Genomic DNA, 16,458 nt, shown 5'->3' on the forward strand with positions numbered 1-16,458 from the left:
CCATGTTTCTTGATGTAAATAAGTGTTTTCTTGTAAATGAATAATAAAAAAAATCATTTTACCTGCCACTATATCGTGGTATTTCCCAGCTACAAGGCTCACGTATCGGTTAAGGTATTCTGGTCGCCAGAAAAAGGCATAACCGAACGGGTCACCACTGCAAACATATAAAAAAAAAACGTAATCCGCATGCATTATCTTTGCTATATTAGGCAAATTATTTCTTTGTTTTAGAAAATAAAATTCTATCTTCTAAACGAGTTGCGCTAACTGAGCCTTAGCAGACTTTACGTGGGAAGGGAGTTATCCACGTGAATTGTGGGTTCAGGATCAAAGCAGGGATGTTGAGAAGCTATGGAATGGTTTTTGTCACATTTTGCTGCGTGCACTTGGAATTTTACTGCTGAGCTCTAAGGATTCCAGCGAATCAGCAAATGTAAGCTGCAGCTCAGCTCGGAGAGCTCGATGACAGAAACAGACTGTGACATTTTCCCCGGGTACAGAACGCATTTTGGGCTGCGTGAAGACATCTTTTTATCTACGTGAATGGTATAGATAGTAACAACGTGTACGCAGTGTAAAGACACATCTTTAGCCGCTCAATAATGCCCGTATTCTCACATTCTTTGCTGAGCAGGCAATGTAAGAACTAGCTAGAACCTCGATGGGCACGAATAAATCAGTTCCATCAATATTCGACATATAAAAAATCAGCCTGCCTCTCGGTTATATTAAAACATTGCAGCACCTCACCAACAATCAGTCTGATTTTTAATTATACAAATCTCTGCTACATGCAACAAATAAACGACTCACCCAGCCGGGATATGACTCATTATAAGAACTTTTTTCCCTTGGTCTTTAGCCATCTGAAGTTGACTGCTGAACCACTGCATTTGATTGTCAGCTATCTGATCAACAAGAGGATCAGTGTATCTGTTGTCATTCCAATACATGGTGTTCAAGACCAGTAAAATCATCTTTCCATCTGGAAAATAATAAAGTGTTTTATAAGGTGAAAGGTACGGGCGTTAATTTGTTCGGGACTTGTGACCCATAGGGTCAAAGACTATCCCGGTTTTTTTAGCATGAATTAACAAAAAGTATTTCTTCTCCTCCCTGGATGCTAGTCCATCGCAAGGTTCCCCCCAGCATTAAATTTGCTAGTATCCATTTATACACCTGGGTGGAGAGAAGCTCTGTGAGTGTAAAGTGTCTTGTTTAGGAGCACAACGTGGAAGTTACCCCAAGCAGGAAATAAGTCAATTTGGACAAATGAAGGCAACAATCTAATAAACTCGTCACCAATTTCCCTTCACAGAAAAATGCAATAAACTGCAAAAAACATGGAACAACAAATGCCTCGCACAGGATCGACAGAAACATTTTGGCAGGAAAACAAAATAGAGACAGAAAACAAGAGAACTGTCACCTGGTTAACTATCAATCTCAGATTAGGCAGTTAATCCGCATCTTTCTAACAGAAATGTTAGAAAGACCGGACTTAGATTATGAGATAAAAAGTTTAACCTCGCGATCTCGCGCTTTTCTCAGTTTCGGTAAACCCATTACACTTCTCAGTCAGCGGCTATGGTTTCCATTGGTCAATTAAGAAACAAAAACAAACAAACAAACAAGCAAAACCTTTATTTAGACACGATGGGGTAAAAAAGCTACATAGCTTGTGGGATCGTGTGTAAATAAAAAATTAATACTAGTAAATAAAAACATTAAACTATATTAAAGTAAAAACGCTAAACTAATCGCTAAAAATAAACTAAACTACTAAATTGTTACAACGATAAAAAAATAAAAAGCGCTAAGAACTCTTACAATAGAGGTTAAAATCAGTATGTTTAATTATGTTCGATGTGTTGATCATTTTCATAAATTAAAACTCCTAAAGGATGTTGCTTCGTGACACTCTCGTGGTAAAAGGTTCCAGAGCACTGCCCCTCTGTAAGATGTTGAAAGTCTCGTGGAATTGGTATTAAATAAAGGAGGAGAAACAAAAGAAAAGCAATCGCTTGTGGGACCGTTTCTGAGGGCAAGACAAAAGATAACTGAGAAGACATCTTGTCCCCAATAACGATCCCACAAACGACTGCGAGATACCCTCGCCTCAGATTTCTTCCCGTTTCTAAAGAAGCGAGTTGCAATTATCGTACCAACCTGCAATGTTCACACTGTAGTAGCCACCGTCCATGAAGGTTTCGTTCAGTGCCTCAAAACTTGTAGGTCTTGGAACATTATCTGGGCACTCGGCACACAGAATGAGTGGCGCCCAGTATGACAACACCGTCCTGTACCAATCACTATTGTTCGGTAGGATATAGTGCCCCGGAAGATCATTGTTACCAAAAGCAGGAAAAACCGGAATATCTGGGAACACTTCATGGGTTTTGCTGCTGACCAACGACATGCTTTTCAAAACGTTTGGTGAACCAAAGTCATCTGTCAGACCATGGGCGGATGAATCTCCTAATAAAAACAAAGAAAGATAGGCTCTGATAATAAATAAAATGGTCTTTACGAGCATTTGCGAGCATGCGAGCACAGCGTTTTTCTTTGCGATCACGAGCATTGAAAAACGTTGGCTTTGCGAACAACAAGTCGATTAAAGTCGGTCGATTAAAGTCGGTGCGAACAACAACTCGGTATTTTGCCAAATACCCGTTATGAAACTTAATGTTTGCAAAGAACTTACTTCTTTGGATCTAAATGACAAATCACAGCTTCATTACAACCAAATTTGTGTCCCAGGCGTTATAATTTTAAGTTACAAGCAAACAAGATTAACTTTGAAAACTGTTCAGCCCAACAGGTTCGTGACAAAAAAAAAAAAAAACAGTTCTATACCTGACAACACTATGAAATTGGCGTTTTTCTCTTTTTTCTTCATGCCTGCTAAAGTAATCGTCCACAGTTCCTCTGGCGAGTCACATCCAATTCTTCCATAAGGCGCCTCATAATCCGCGCTGGAGTTGGACCCCGCTGACCGATGACACCAGGTACTCTCGTCAGAGGACTTATCGTAGAATGGATCAAGATGGATGTCTGATACATGAAGAAACTTCAATTTGTTTTTACCTATGTTACACAATTTACCCCTGCATCTTCGACAGTCAGCTGGTAGAGTGAAGGCAAGGATAATGAACACCACTGGAACCGAGTGCCCCACATGCATTGTGGACTCTTGACTTCACTGTCAAAAAAAGTAATAATAATGATAATGCATTTATAAACCCCTTTTTCATAGTATATGTTCAAATGCGCTTAACACATACTGTTATTTACTACAACACAAAAGCCAGACCACAACACCGGGAGCTTCGTGCCCTACTCTTTGCGAATAGTGTGTGGGTTCTTTAACGTCCCCTGCTATAAGACTGAAGATACAGGAGACGGGACCTACGGGTTATCGTCCTTTTCCGAGAAGACTAATGAAGCGACGCTTTTAACACTTTTTAGTTTGTGGAACATGTTTCGAAGTATAAACTTCACGGTGAATATATAGTTAAGATTTTACAGAATGTTCAGAATTAAATAAATTCAAATATATGTTAAATGCAAACTCAGTTAAACTAACCAATAAAACATAGAAAAGAACAACAGCCAACAAAAAACTGTTAAAGGTAAATTTAGAAGTTTATAGATAGACTATATAATGTGCTCGACCTGTTTGTTAAGTTCAGGTTTCAACCATTCAATATGAAAACACCCTTATTATTTTAAGCTACAAAATAAGTCAGCATGATCAAGAATTTGAAACAGGAAAGATAACAATTGTCTCGACAATTCCTAGAAAACTTGGGACGTATAAAAACAAGAGAATTCTTGTCCCAGCCACAAGGAAATCAAATAAGTGATAAATGTAAATATACATTGTAATTCCTGACCACTGGAAAAGAAAATTAAAATCATAACGCTCACGGTAATTCTCTCTTTTTGTTCCTTACATGTAATTACATGTTAGACATGTATGTTGCAGGAATATCATGTACGCATGTACGATCAAATGGGATTCACTCACGCGCTGTCACCATCGTGTCTCTGTAGCTCAGATGGTAGAGCAGTGAACATGTTACCCAAAGAGGAAGGGCTAGAACCCCACTTGAGCTACTAAGTTGTTGTAAGTGGTCAGGATTTACAGTGTAGCGTTTATCATGGACAATAGAACTCTAAATATTTTGCTATTATTATATTTGATAGTCGAAAGCGAAAGGGCACACTGCATGTTCCATGTTGTCGCACACGCCACACACTCAAATCTTGCCACAAATTTAATCCAATATAATACACGAAGATTTAACATGGTTATTGCAAATAAAAAAAATATAAATACAGGAGTGAATATAAAATAACTTACCACAATCCAGATGAGCAATACGACAAAGCGAAATTAAACAAAAGATGAAACTTACAAGATGAATTTATTTAACACAATGACCCAAAATACCAATAGGCAAACTTGTTTAACTAAAGCAAATTACCTTGGCTTGCAAACAGAAACTCAAAATCCTTCTGAACTAACGAAATAAATTACAACCAAACCGAATATTTACGATATGTAAATAAAAAAAACATGTACAATAACAGGCTACTAAACAAAGGAAACTAATTACACGAATACTTACCGGTAGCACTAATCACGAAACTATAAAGTAAAGTCTAGCGCCTACAATCTAAAAGCCTAACTAAATGAATAAAAAACGAAATATAATTTAAAATTAAGCTTTCCAGGATCCTGGCTTTCTAAGTACGTTTCTTCTTGTTGTTGCTCCAAAATGCTGGTTATTTAATTTCTCCTCAAACGGTTATCTTTTCTTTCTGCTTAGACATCTAACTTTCAACAGCATTTATGAAGAACAGATGATCTAAGAGAAGTATTCCTTTGTTCTATGATACTTTTTAAAATCTATTTATAGTTTGCTCCCACCCAAGAAAAAGATTACGTCACTAGAATTGACCAATCAGGTAGTGTCCTTAAAAAAGCCTGTCTATGGACCGAAAATTGAAAATCTTTCTTCTCTTACATCAACATCCCACCCCCCCCCCCCCGCCCACTCCCCGTACGGTTATCCGCTTCATACGGACATCGCGTTATTACCGGGGCATTGGTTTTGATTCTTAACTTATAAATTTGTCACAGTGTGAAAACGAACGAAACGGAAACTAGCCTGCGAATAGACTTATTTTTTTTACGAATTGCTCTTGTTTTTTTTTTTTTACGAAATTGCTAATTCCAATCTCCTTTAAACAACTTGTTCAAATGAATCGCGGATAAAACTGTTTTAAAATAAATTCACAGTGACCGTTTTAATGTCAAGTTTTTTTTAAATAATTTTTCTAATGTACAAAAGTACTTTCACATGAAAGTTCCCTCGAAATAACAGTATTGTAAGGTACAAGAACACCTTCAAACTGATAATAAACGAAGATGGTTATGTCACATGAGGAAAATACAAAAAGTATAAGCATGTATAAGTTGTTTGTGTGTAGTATTTGCTATGCGTTATCTCTTTTCATGTTTGAACAGCCGGCTTCTGTTGATCTCGAACTAGAAAGCAATTCAAATTACTTTGGATTTAAACTCAACTCAAGCTATAAGAAAGGACTGTTTCAAGTGTCTCTAACGCACGTATTAACGTTAAAGTTGTCCGTTGTACGTATTTCGCTCAAGTATCGGTAATTTATTCATATTGCTTATTGTAAAATGCAAAGTACATTCGCAAGTAACATTATTATTTACCGACATGTTTACCAATATCCTAAAGATTTAAGTGTTTGGCAATTTCCTTCCTAGAGATCGATGTTGTTGAACTAGCTCAAAGTAGCTATTTATTTTGCTGTAAACTTCAGTTAAAGTTGTAGTTTTACTTGCTATAAATTAACACACTGTAAGCCTATACACATGATTGAATAAACGTTGACCTATGAAAAGCATAAACCATAAACGATACGATTAGTGTGAAATCGGAAAAAGTAATCCTCGTCTGTAACAGAATGAACATCTAAATAAGACAAGTTGCATAAATCACGATACGACGATACAGTAATTTTGAAGTTTTAGATGATTGCTATCTTGGATTTAAAAAAAAAAACTCTGGGAAAAGAACTTTACCTTTGGCTAAAGTCGCTCGCTGTTAACCATGGCGTTGCTTCCAGTTTGAGCTGATTTTCGTTTTCACTCTAATCAGTTACAAATGAATTTATCATGGGTTACGTAACCAAGTCTCGGAGGTGTTATGTGGCATTCTGTACAATGCCTCATTAGCGGGGTGTTGGGTATATATATTGCGTTGTCTTCATTTGTATTCATTCGAGTCTTACGACCGCGTCAGTTCGCCCTCTAAATTATATACCCAATTACTAAGTTTGATTAGCGTTTTCGAGTATTGGATTATCATGTTATTATATTTATATTGTACTAGCAGATGTTCCGATTTTTGTAAACTTTATAGTTGTTATTAGTTCTCGTTATTTTCGCCATGTATTGTTTGCGAAATTTATGTATTTGTGATTGTAAGACATAATAAAGAGGGTCGCACACGGTTCGTGTTGACACACCCCTAAAAGTGGTTGCCTATTACATGATAAATGTTTTATATTCGGTTGAGCGGGGAGCGAATAAGAATATAGGTAAGATTACAAATAGGCTGAGTATACATGGCATGGAATGGATAATTCTCCGTGTGATTGGTCCTTAAAGTCATTCCTCAGTATTGCATTGCACATCCCGTACTGCGCACAATTTCACGCGATTAGCGCGCGCACATTAAGAAAATGGCGGCTTTTTTTATACGGCTTGGCTCGCAAGAGAGAGAAATCGTCGTTTTCTCGTAAACGAGTATCGGGACCTATCATTTTTTCTATTTTTCTGAGTCTAGCAATCACCTTTTTAAATGCTGAAATGTTGAGTTGGTACCAGACTTTAAGGGTCAAGAGGTGTGACAGCTCACCAGTTAGCTTACAGGTACATAAAATTTACCAAAGACTAATCCGGACGACCAAGTTTAAATATTATTGGTCAAATGTTTTAATGTTTTATTACTGTACATTTGGTCAAATGTTTTTCATTGAGGTGAAATGACAGGGCTGTAATACGGTCACTTTACATCCACGCTTGCTAATTATGCAAGAAGGTACCTCAGTCAGAGCTTTTCAGTTCAAAGGCAGGTGGGAAACCTTGAAAAATAGCCTGAACACATGGAAGACCATGGAAGCGTGGAGTGAATATATCAAACCATATTTCGATTTTACGTCGACATTTGCATTCATAGCGTGGGAAAGCATAAAGGATAAAATTATATTTAAGTGCATTGACACATTTATTTAAAGCCCGGTCAATTTTTGGTTTATTCTTAAACTTCTTCATGAAAATTTCTCACGTGATTTTGCGTTCCTAGTTTACTGGCTCAAATATTCCTTACACCGTTTTAGGAAGTCAAGTTTCTATTACCACATGAAAAACGAAAGAAATGTGATAGATTCGTTTTTTTTTAAAAAAAAATTCAAACTGGTTGAAAAATAATCACTTTAAAAATATAACGGTGCCAGATCCTGTATAAAATGAGTTCGAATCATTTCTTGCCGCTTAAATCGTTTCATCAGTTCAGGCATTTCTTACTGATTTTAATGAATTTCGCATTTTATTTGTACGAAACGTTTTGTCTGGATCGCCGTTTATTTATAAAACGCAAAAATGTGGGTTATTAGTATTCTCCTTCTACACTTCTGTTTATAACAGTATTATGATAATTAGTTTTATAACAAGAAAATCAGTCTAGAATTCTTTACTAGACAATTTTACTATTTGCTTTAAACATGTTCAAATGAATCGTGAATAAAGTAAACCTGCAAAGTATCCTGAAACGAGGAAGTGGAAAGAATCTCCAAATAAAACGTCGAATGGCGTAGGATCTTGTCGTTGTGAATAAAACACCTACTCAAAACCTCCCACACCACTAAAGCTAATTACGGTTCTTAAGCAGGAATTAAGCAACTGAGAGTTTTCTTTTTTCTTTTCTTGCCCAAGAGCTGAACATAACCATTAATGAACCTAGTGGGGCTCAAGCCCGGATCACTGGAGTCCAAAACACACGAAATTAGACCAGTCCTTCACAACATATGCGACTGCGTACAGTCTATTTTACATAAACGTGTAAATACATTTAACAGTAAGCGGGCAATAACTAGAATATTTTCTAGTTTACTTCAGCTGCATTTTTAAAAAAGGTCGGATCCTTATACAATTATTTTACTACTTATTCTACTAACTAATGGGATTCGTATTCTCAGTAATTAAACAACACAAAATTATCTCTAACTGCGAAAATAAAGGCAAATTCAATGCAAGAAAAGCCAGTAGAGTTAACCGTATTATGTTAAATGAGCACTACCGTAAGGATTCGTTTTAGCGCCCGGGGCGCTTATTTAATTTTGGCCCTTCAAGGGAGGGCGCTTATTCGAGACAGGGCGCTTATTCGGGACAGGCCGCTTATTAAATTTTTCGAGAAACAACCAAATGTTCAAAACAAAATTTTAATAAATATTAAAATAACTAACAATAAGAAATACTCAGTTCAGTTATTTTTCAAAGAATTGTTCATTATAGCAGTGAATATATGCAAGTACGATACGGTGAATGTTCATGAGTTTAGTATTCGATGTCGATGACTTCAGTAGTGGCAGTAATCCACAATAAGGGCGCTTTTTTAGAATAGGGGCGCTTATTGACAAAAACACATTCAAAGGGAGGCGCTTATTGAATCAAATACGAATCATTACGGTATGTTATCCAGGTTTTGCTTGTCATATTTGCTTTTTATTACAGATTAAAACTGAGCTGCAAAATTATTGATTGCTACCCCGGACAAATTTAACGTGTGAGCAGGGGCGAAATGACTTTTTATTTATTACGCCATGAAACGCTAAGGCCCGGTTCAGAGACCGATCTTTTCATGAGCCGAACTTAATTCCTTGAATTAAGTACATGAACAGATCGGCGTCTGAATCAAATAAGAACGGCTCACCCGTTCTTTTCGCCTGGCTTGGCCGAGAATTTCGCCTGTGGAACGCCTTTGGAACGGCTTTGATTCAGACGCCGTACTTTTCATGTGCCGATCCTAATTCATTTTATTGGAACTGTATTAGGAACGGCCTCGGAACGGCCAAAAAGTACGGCGTCTGAATCAAGAGGCGTATAGTACTTTTGTCAATTTGGGTCGGTCTAAATTCGAATTGAGTTCGGCTCATGAAAAGTACGGCGTCTGAACCGGGCATAAGTTATGTCTTACTTTAATCAAATCATTCACCTAAATGGTTAATGCTGCAACACCAAAATAGGCATGGAAGAGCGTCCGTATTATTGAGGTGTCTGTTTTACAGAGGTAGATTTTTTTTTATGAATTTTGGTTTGTTTCGGACAAAGTGAGCTGTCTGTAATAGGGAGGTGTCCGTAAAGAAAGGTTCGACTATATTTATATCTAGTAATTTTTTGAGAAATTATTCAGGATTCGGATATTACAATGTTCCAATCTTCTAATCCTTCAAAGCTTACACATCCAGGCGGAGTAGGAATTTCTCTCTCGTTCAAGGAAGAGCTGTTCTATACTCGACTAATCTTGTTATTTTGGGCTTTTCATAAAAAAGGGATTACTGTAACTGAACAACTTACCGTTGACTTAAGCAGCTCACTCTAACTGTTTCCGTTACGTACGCTGGTTCCTAAACTGTTTAGAAAAAGCAGTTCTTCTACATTATAAATGCTCATAATAATTTTTGCCAAAGTATACGTGGCAGAGAAAACTGATTAGCTATTCAGGCTTTACATTCTACCCAAGGCTAAATAAAATACAGCTTGGATAAGCAAAGCTTGTGGATATATTTTCAGTACAAAGATCAGCGGTAATAAAATGTGTACAACGTTTCAACATCTTCGCGATGACACTGTCAAGCATTTAACTTGACAATGACATTCTGAAGATGTCGAAACTTCGTTTTATATTATTGCTAATAAAACACAGCTGCTTTTAATAAAAACTATGTAAAATAGATCCAAATTAAATCTGGAATAATTGCTCTGGCTATGCCTATATATAGATCTAAAGAATTACACATTACTAAGGTTATATTATAGATAGAAATGATATTGTTAGTAATTTTTTAACACGTTCAGTCATTGTGGTAAGATCTCCCTTTTAAATTCTTGAACATCTGAATTAAGGCTTTTCGGTGTTTCAAGTACCGTTATCAATATAATTTATTCAGAAATGTAGATTTATTGGAAACTGACAAGATAGTTTTTCATTTATTTTTAGAAATATAATGTGATTTGTTTTAACAGCCATACATAGTAGGAGTTTCGTTGTCAGCGTTTAAGCTATCTGTTAGGTGTTGCTTGCTTAACATAACAGAAAGCGTAGTACTTCTTAACTTTTACTAAAAGTGGCTTACTCGAACACTTGGCATTGTCCTAAACTGTCTAGATAAAGCAATTCTTCTGCATTTTAAATACTCATAATAACTCACTACCAAAGTATATGTGGCAGCAGAAAATGATTGGCTATTCAGAGCGATCTACCCAAAGTTTTAATACAACTGAATAAGCACGAAATTTGCACTAGTGATGAATATAAATCAATTAGCATTTATCACTTGAAAGATAGCAATTTAATTTTTTGCAATGCTTTAACAAGCTAGTTCAGTTATTGTGGTTCAGTGTTCTTAGTACCGTAGTCGGTATAATTTCCCCAGAAATCTAATTTTCAAAGTGCCGCTATGGCAACGACGGGCTCCTTAAAATATGCACTGTTTCTTTCACGTTTTATACGATTAAAAATGTTAACTGACAAACAAAATTCAAGCGTTTCTTTTTGTTCAAAATAATACAACCTTGCGTTATTGTGTTTTAAATGTTTTATAATTCAAAGGATAAAAACTTAACCCTTGGGATATTGTTCTGATATACTACCAAGTTGCCAGAATTAACATGAGAGAAAACAACACTTGGCATGGAAAATTCATACTTGAGCTCGGAAATAAAACGGCTGATCGATTAAGCTAAGGCACCAAACATGTCTATGCTCTGAAAAGAAAAATTCAGAATAGTGACTAATCTAACGAATTTAAAAACGAGGGAATAAAGTTGTGAAAAGAAATTAAGAAAAAAATCAATGAAGGTATCTACTTATTGTGTCTGCCTGTTATTAATGTTTTCTTTTCCTCTGTGCGTGGGTTCAACTTTCTTTGTTTACGATTCTTAAAAAAAATCAATACTGAAAAAGTAAAGAAAAGCTTTGAAGCCCTTAAATGTCAACGATTTACTTCAGTGTTCGTAGACTTAATATACAAACGGTTAGAAAGTGTTATTCGTCCAGGATGAGATGTTAGTCTGTCAGTAAGTCAGACAGTGAGTCAGTCAGTCAGTAAGTCAGTCAGTCAGTCAGTCAGTCAGTCAGTCAGTCAGTCAGTCATTCCGTCCGCCCGTCAGTCCGTCCGTCTGTCCGACCGACCGCCGTCCGTCAGTCCGTCAGTCAGTTAGTCAGTCCGTCAGTCAGTCAGTCAGTCAGTCAGTCAGTCAGTCAGTCAGTCAGTCAGTCAGTCAGTCAGTCAGTCAGTCAGTCAGTCGGTCGGTCGGTCGGTCCGTCAGTCAGTCTGTCAGTAGGTAGTCAGTCAGTCAGACAGTCAGTTAGTCAGCCAGTCAGTCAGTCCGGGACTGATCGAGGTTCTATATGTAAGATCCGAACCACCACTGCGTCGTAGAATTTGCACTTGACGAGCACCTATGCAAAGGGTTTACAGCGTTGTACCAGCCGAAATCATCTTCGCCACCTGGGTGGCGCACCGCTCCTGTGAGAGGGCTCGTTAGTTGACATCCTTTCTTAGATCCAAAGTATGAGTCTACATGTGCATGCCAAGCATCTTGCTGAGTAAAATGGGCAGTACAGTTCTTGCAACCATAGCCTCGGATATCGATGCGTTCGTATCTCTTGCATTTGTCAACCGTATCACGTCAATATCAATAAATTTTGCTCTTAGATAATCGGTGTAGATGAGGCCATCGCTATTAAAATTGCACGTGGCGCGAAAGTGCGAAGATCGATTGGCAATCATGTCCATACGGGACAATGATAAACGGAACATATTCCAGTTAAAGGCGCTCTCGTTGATAGGGTTGTCCACATAGAATGGTTTGCCGGCAAACTTGTAGTTATTAGCCAGGCTGAACGACTCGACAAGAGTCCAAACGAAGCCGTTTTCTGATTTAAAATCACAGAAACCTTCATAGAGAGAGTTGTCTATTGGATCAAACAAAGTATATACTCCAGACGAAGCTCTGCTGTACGTTTCAAGGTGCTCCTTGCAGGATCGTGCCCTTCGGTTTTGACAAAATCTTCCAAAATATTCCCTTGTGCAGAAGCAGTTGAACTTCTGTTTGGCATCATCACACAATTCAGTGCATGTGCCGCCATGAAGACACGGTCTCTGGTTGCAACACTGGTTGCTGCATGGTTGTTCTGGGCATGCGTTTTCTGCAGAAATCTGAAGCATAGCACAAAAGGCATTTTAGGGCCTCTTTACATGAGAGTTTTCGTTTCGGGATGACTTTCGTCCCGGGATCAGTTCATCTCGGTGTCTGGTCATTTTCTTGTTGCTGTTTACATGATGATACATGATTTCGTCCCGGGATGAGTTCATCCCGGTATGAAACACCGGGATGAAATGCCATCCCGGGATGAAACGTGACGAAAAACCTCATGTAAACAGTCCTTCCCGGGATGAAATGTAATGTTATGTAAGCACGGGTGAGATGAATTCAACTCGGGCGGGACGGCTTATCCCGGGATGAACATGCTCATGTAAAATGAAATGTTTTTCATCCCGGGACGAAACTCATCTCGGCTCTCATGTAAAAAGGCCCTTAGTTTTTGTCTCTTTGCATGTGTATGGAGCAGTGGCAGAATAGTTTGTTTAAAAAGCGTTAACTAATCTTTAGCTCGGGATAGTTCTGACGTCGACACCCAGGTCCGTAACCAGACCTTTGCCATAGACAAAGCTGATTTTGCTAGGGGGGTTTCGGATGCATGCCCTCCAGAAAATTTTAAAATCGAGAAGCTCTGGAACTTTTTCCTAGACATTTTTCATGAGGTTTTCTTGATAAAAATCAATCTTGTTTAACTTAGGATTATTTTACTAACAACAAAAAAATGTTTTTAATTTTGGATTAAAATCTAGAAGAGGCAAGTGCCTCGTCTTGCCTCTTTCTAGTTACGGCCCTGAGACACCGAGAAAAAAATAAATTTATTTAGATAATCGCGGGATTCCTAAGTGAAATAAAAATTTACTTGTAATCGACGTATCCTCGCCGTCGCCTTCGTGGTTCTCAAACTCCCCTTTTCACAACGATATATGTCGTCATATTTTGCTAAAGCAACTCGATTGACATTCGATCGAGTCGCTCTTCTTCGATCTTTGATTCTCAAAAATGCCAAAAATTACCTCTGCCTTGAACGGAGGCAAATATAATAATTGGGATGGATTACGCTTTTGATATTGAAGCCGCGTTGAGAAAGTGTTACACTTTGAAAGATTGCAAAGAAAATAAAAAATATATATATTTCTATTGGAACAAAAATCCCGTGTCGTCTTTCTTCAGTTCTTGATTCGGCCGGTAGCGGCAAGCGGTAGCAATCGATACCAGTGGCAACCAGTAGAACCAAGAAACTGTTTATCGATTCCCCATACATATAACAATCACAATTAACTGAGAGATATCGAGTCACACTGACTAATTGCTTTTCGGGGTTTTGAAGCGGAATAATAAGCAGAAAGCTCCTAAAATGTTAAACATAGACAAATATTGAATTTTTCAGTTTTTAAACCCTTCTATAATTAATCAATATACTTTTCACTGAGAAATAAATACTGAATATAAACCCCAAATACTCTATAAATCCATAATGACATCTCGTGGATACTGACTTTGCTACAAAAGATGGATAGTTGATGGTTAGTTATATATAAAGTACTTCACAAATTCGATGATCATTTTCCATCGATCAAGAGCGAATCGAGTGCACCATCGATGTACTTAATCAGGATGAACTAGAAAAAAAAAAGAAATTTTGAAAACAACTGACAAACCTCATACCTGGTGGACATATTCTCTGCTCATGTCAAAATACGCGTAGCCATCTTTGTTAATAAAATCATCTGGAGCTGAAAATCTGTCCTCGTCCAATAACTCACAGCGATTCCCTGATATCTGGAACGCTTGGCATCGACATTTCTCATCAAAGCACTTCATGTGACAATCAAAAGTTCTTTGCAGTGTAAAGTTTCTAAAACTGTGGCCCAACATAGCGCGATTTTTAATTCCTGTTTCGTGGTGACCGCGGTTAAGTTTGCTCAGCTCGCATTTTCCTTCGCAGTCTGCGGTTGTTAGCACCAAATTATTTTTAAATATGAATATTGAAGCGAGGAGAAAAATCTGGGTCGCTTCCATGGTCTTGCTTTCAGATCAGGAATCGGGAACTTAGTTAAAAATGGCTTCGTTTTAGTAGTTGTGTGCCCCCTCTGAAGAGCAATTAAGAAGGCTTTCGATGTCATCAGCAATTAATCTTGCATTATTATTATTGTAGTAAGCAATATATGGAGCGAGCGTAATTAATATTTGTCAGAGAGACTACTGATAAACTAAGTTTTTCACCTGCTGTTGAGCAAATAATCCGGCTTGACACCATCAATCATAAAATATGTTGAATGATATATTACTTAGATCAGTTGATCCCATGATATAAAGATTTGGAAATTAAAAACTGTTAAAATTGCTAAGTGATTGAAAAGGTGCTTAGAGTAGGAGATTTTTCCAAATAAATAAATAAATCCCTCAGTCGACGCCAATGTGCGGGCTTTGCCCCAACAAAAAACCATGATTTAACAGCCCAGACAAAACAGGCCATATGATAAGAACCTCCCCACCCCCACCCCCCCCCAAAAAACGAAGAAATACCCCAAATACAGTCCCGACAAAAAGGTCATACGTTAAAAATCTCCCCACCCCACAGCCCCCAAAAAGGAAATAAATACCCCAAATACAATCCATTTTGCCAGCCGAAATTTTTCCCACATCCCAGCCTATTGTTTTCACAAATTTTCAAACTCCGAGTCCCAGTTCCAAAAATCCGAGTCCCAGTTCCATTGCTTTTATGTCTGTGATTCCCCTTCCCAGTGAAGCAGGAGAAGCCACGAGCCAACAGGCCCACACTGCTGGAGCTTATCTCGGTTTCCGTAGCATTAAGTGACCCAAATACTTTTTCCCTAAATCCCAGTTCACATTTTACCGCTTCACGTCCCTCGAGAGTGGGATTCATGTATATTAATTCATTTTCACTGAAAGGAAAGAAATATAATTTCAAGTTCATTGCTTTGATTTTTTTGTGTGCGATTTTCTAGGTCGGTCTCGCAGTTGGAGACATTGAAAAGATTCAAGTGAATGCCTTGATTGATCGTTATGTGATGCAGGTAAACAAAATAAGCTCAGAGTGGAACAAGACATATGTTGCGTGTGACATGTCAAACGTAACTTGCAACTCAATTTTGTTAGGATGAACAAACTAAAACGCGTCCCTGTTTCGGGTTGAGTTCAAGATGCTAATCTCCAGGGAGAGCGTTGCAAGTGGCAAAAAAAAATCCGCGACTTCGTTTTTGTTCGTCATTGGTACGTTTCAAGATAAAGAAAAGTTACCTCATAGGCTTAAGAGTTGTCGGATAAATTATTAAGAAAAAAAAATAACCTGACCCCAAATGTTGTCATTTTGGTTGCGTCGCCTGATTAACGAGATGTTCAGATAATCAAAGCGATTTTCTCGTAGGAAATGAAATGAGCAAATTTGTACACGTTAGTTAATTAAAGTTCTCTGTTTAAATATATATTTTTTTTAATTTTCAGGTGGAGTTGGTCTTAGAGATGGAGGAAACAGTTCCTAAATCAGTTGCCCAGCGTGCCCATGTTAAAAAACATGTTGAATACCCAAACAAGGGTGAATTCAAGGTATTATAACAACATTTCGGAATTCTCGTCATTACTTCCAAGAAACCTTGTGACAATGTTCGACGCCATCTTGACGGGCAGGCAACGCCGTCATAAATTACAGTTGTTGAATGGAAATCTGGTGGCAATTATCTTTTCAAAAAATACATTCTGAACAACTTATGAATCGTAAAGTTAAGATACTAAAGAAAGGACTGTACTCTCCAAATTTGACGGATGTGGCCATGCTGGAAGGCCGCCAGTTACCTTTTAAATTTTCTATAAATTTGTCTTTATTTTTTTGTTGCAAGTTGACGTGGTTCGTAGGGAAAACTATAGACAAATGTATGGAAAGCCAAAAACGTGACTGAACGAGTTCTGGCCCAGCTACATTCTTCAAACTTAATAAATATTAAACACTT

General features: G+C 37.6%; 1 protein-coding gene and 2 pseudogenes across 3 annotated transcripts in view; 1 reads left to right on the forward strand and 2 right to left on the reverse strand.

Moving 5' to 3' along the window:
* Window positions 1-16,458, forward strand: part of LOC144638606 (transient receptor potential cation channel subfamily A member 1-like) — a 141,110-nt pseudogene that overhangs the window by 61,878 nt on the left and 62,774 nt on the right. The window lies entirely within an intron of this gene.
* On the reverse strand, window positions 58-9,755 carry LOC144638652 (cyclic GMP-AMP phosphodiesterase SMPDL3A-like; the record flags this gene model as incomplete). The annotated part of the gene is made up of 5 exons (XM_078497869.1): window positions 9,680-9,755; window positions 2,860-3,205; window positions 2,173-2,481; window positions 817-988; window positions 58-157 (listed from the first exon to the last, which is right to left on the reverse strand). Coding segments are annotated over exons 2-5 (909 nt in total), but the record flags the coding sequence as incomplete, so codon positions are not given.
* LOC144639006 (uncharacterized) lies at window positions 11,732-14,579 on the reverse strand (annotated as a pseudogene). Its single transcript, XR_013568051.1, has 2 exons — window positions 14,156-14,579; window positions 11,732-12,546 (listed from the first exon to the last, which is right to left on the reverse strand). The product of XR_013568051.1 is annotated as an uncharacterized LOC144639006 (transcript).

This window comes from Oculina patagonica, chromosome 14 (genome assembly GCF_052425735.1).
Source record: "Oculina patagonica isolate OP01 chromosome 14, crgOcupat, whole genome shotgun sequence".
Classification (NCBI taxonomy): domain Eukaryota; kingdom Metazoa; phylum Cnidaria; class Anthozoa; order Scleractinia; family Oculinidae; genus Oculina; species Oculina patagonica.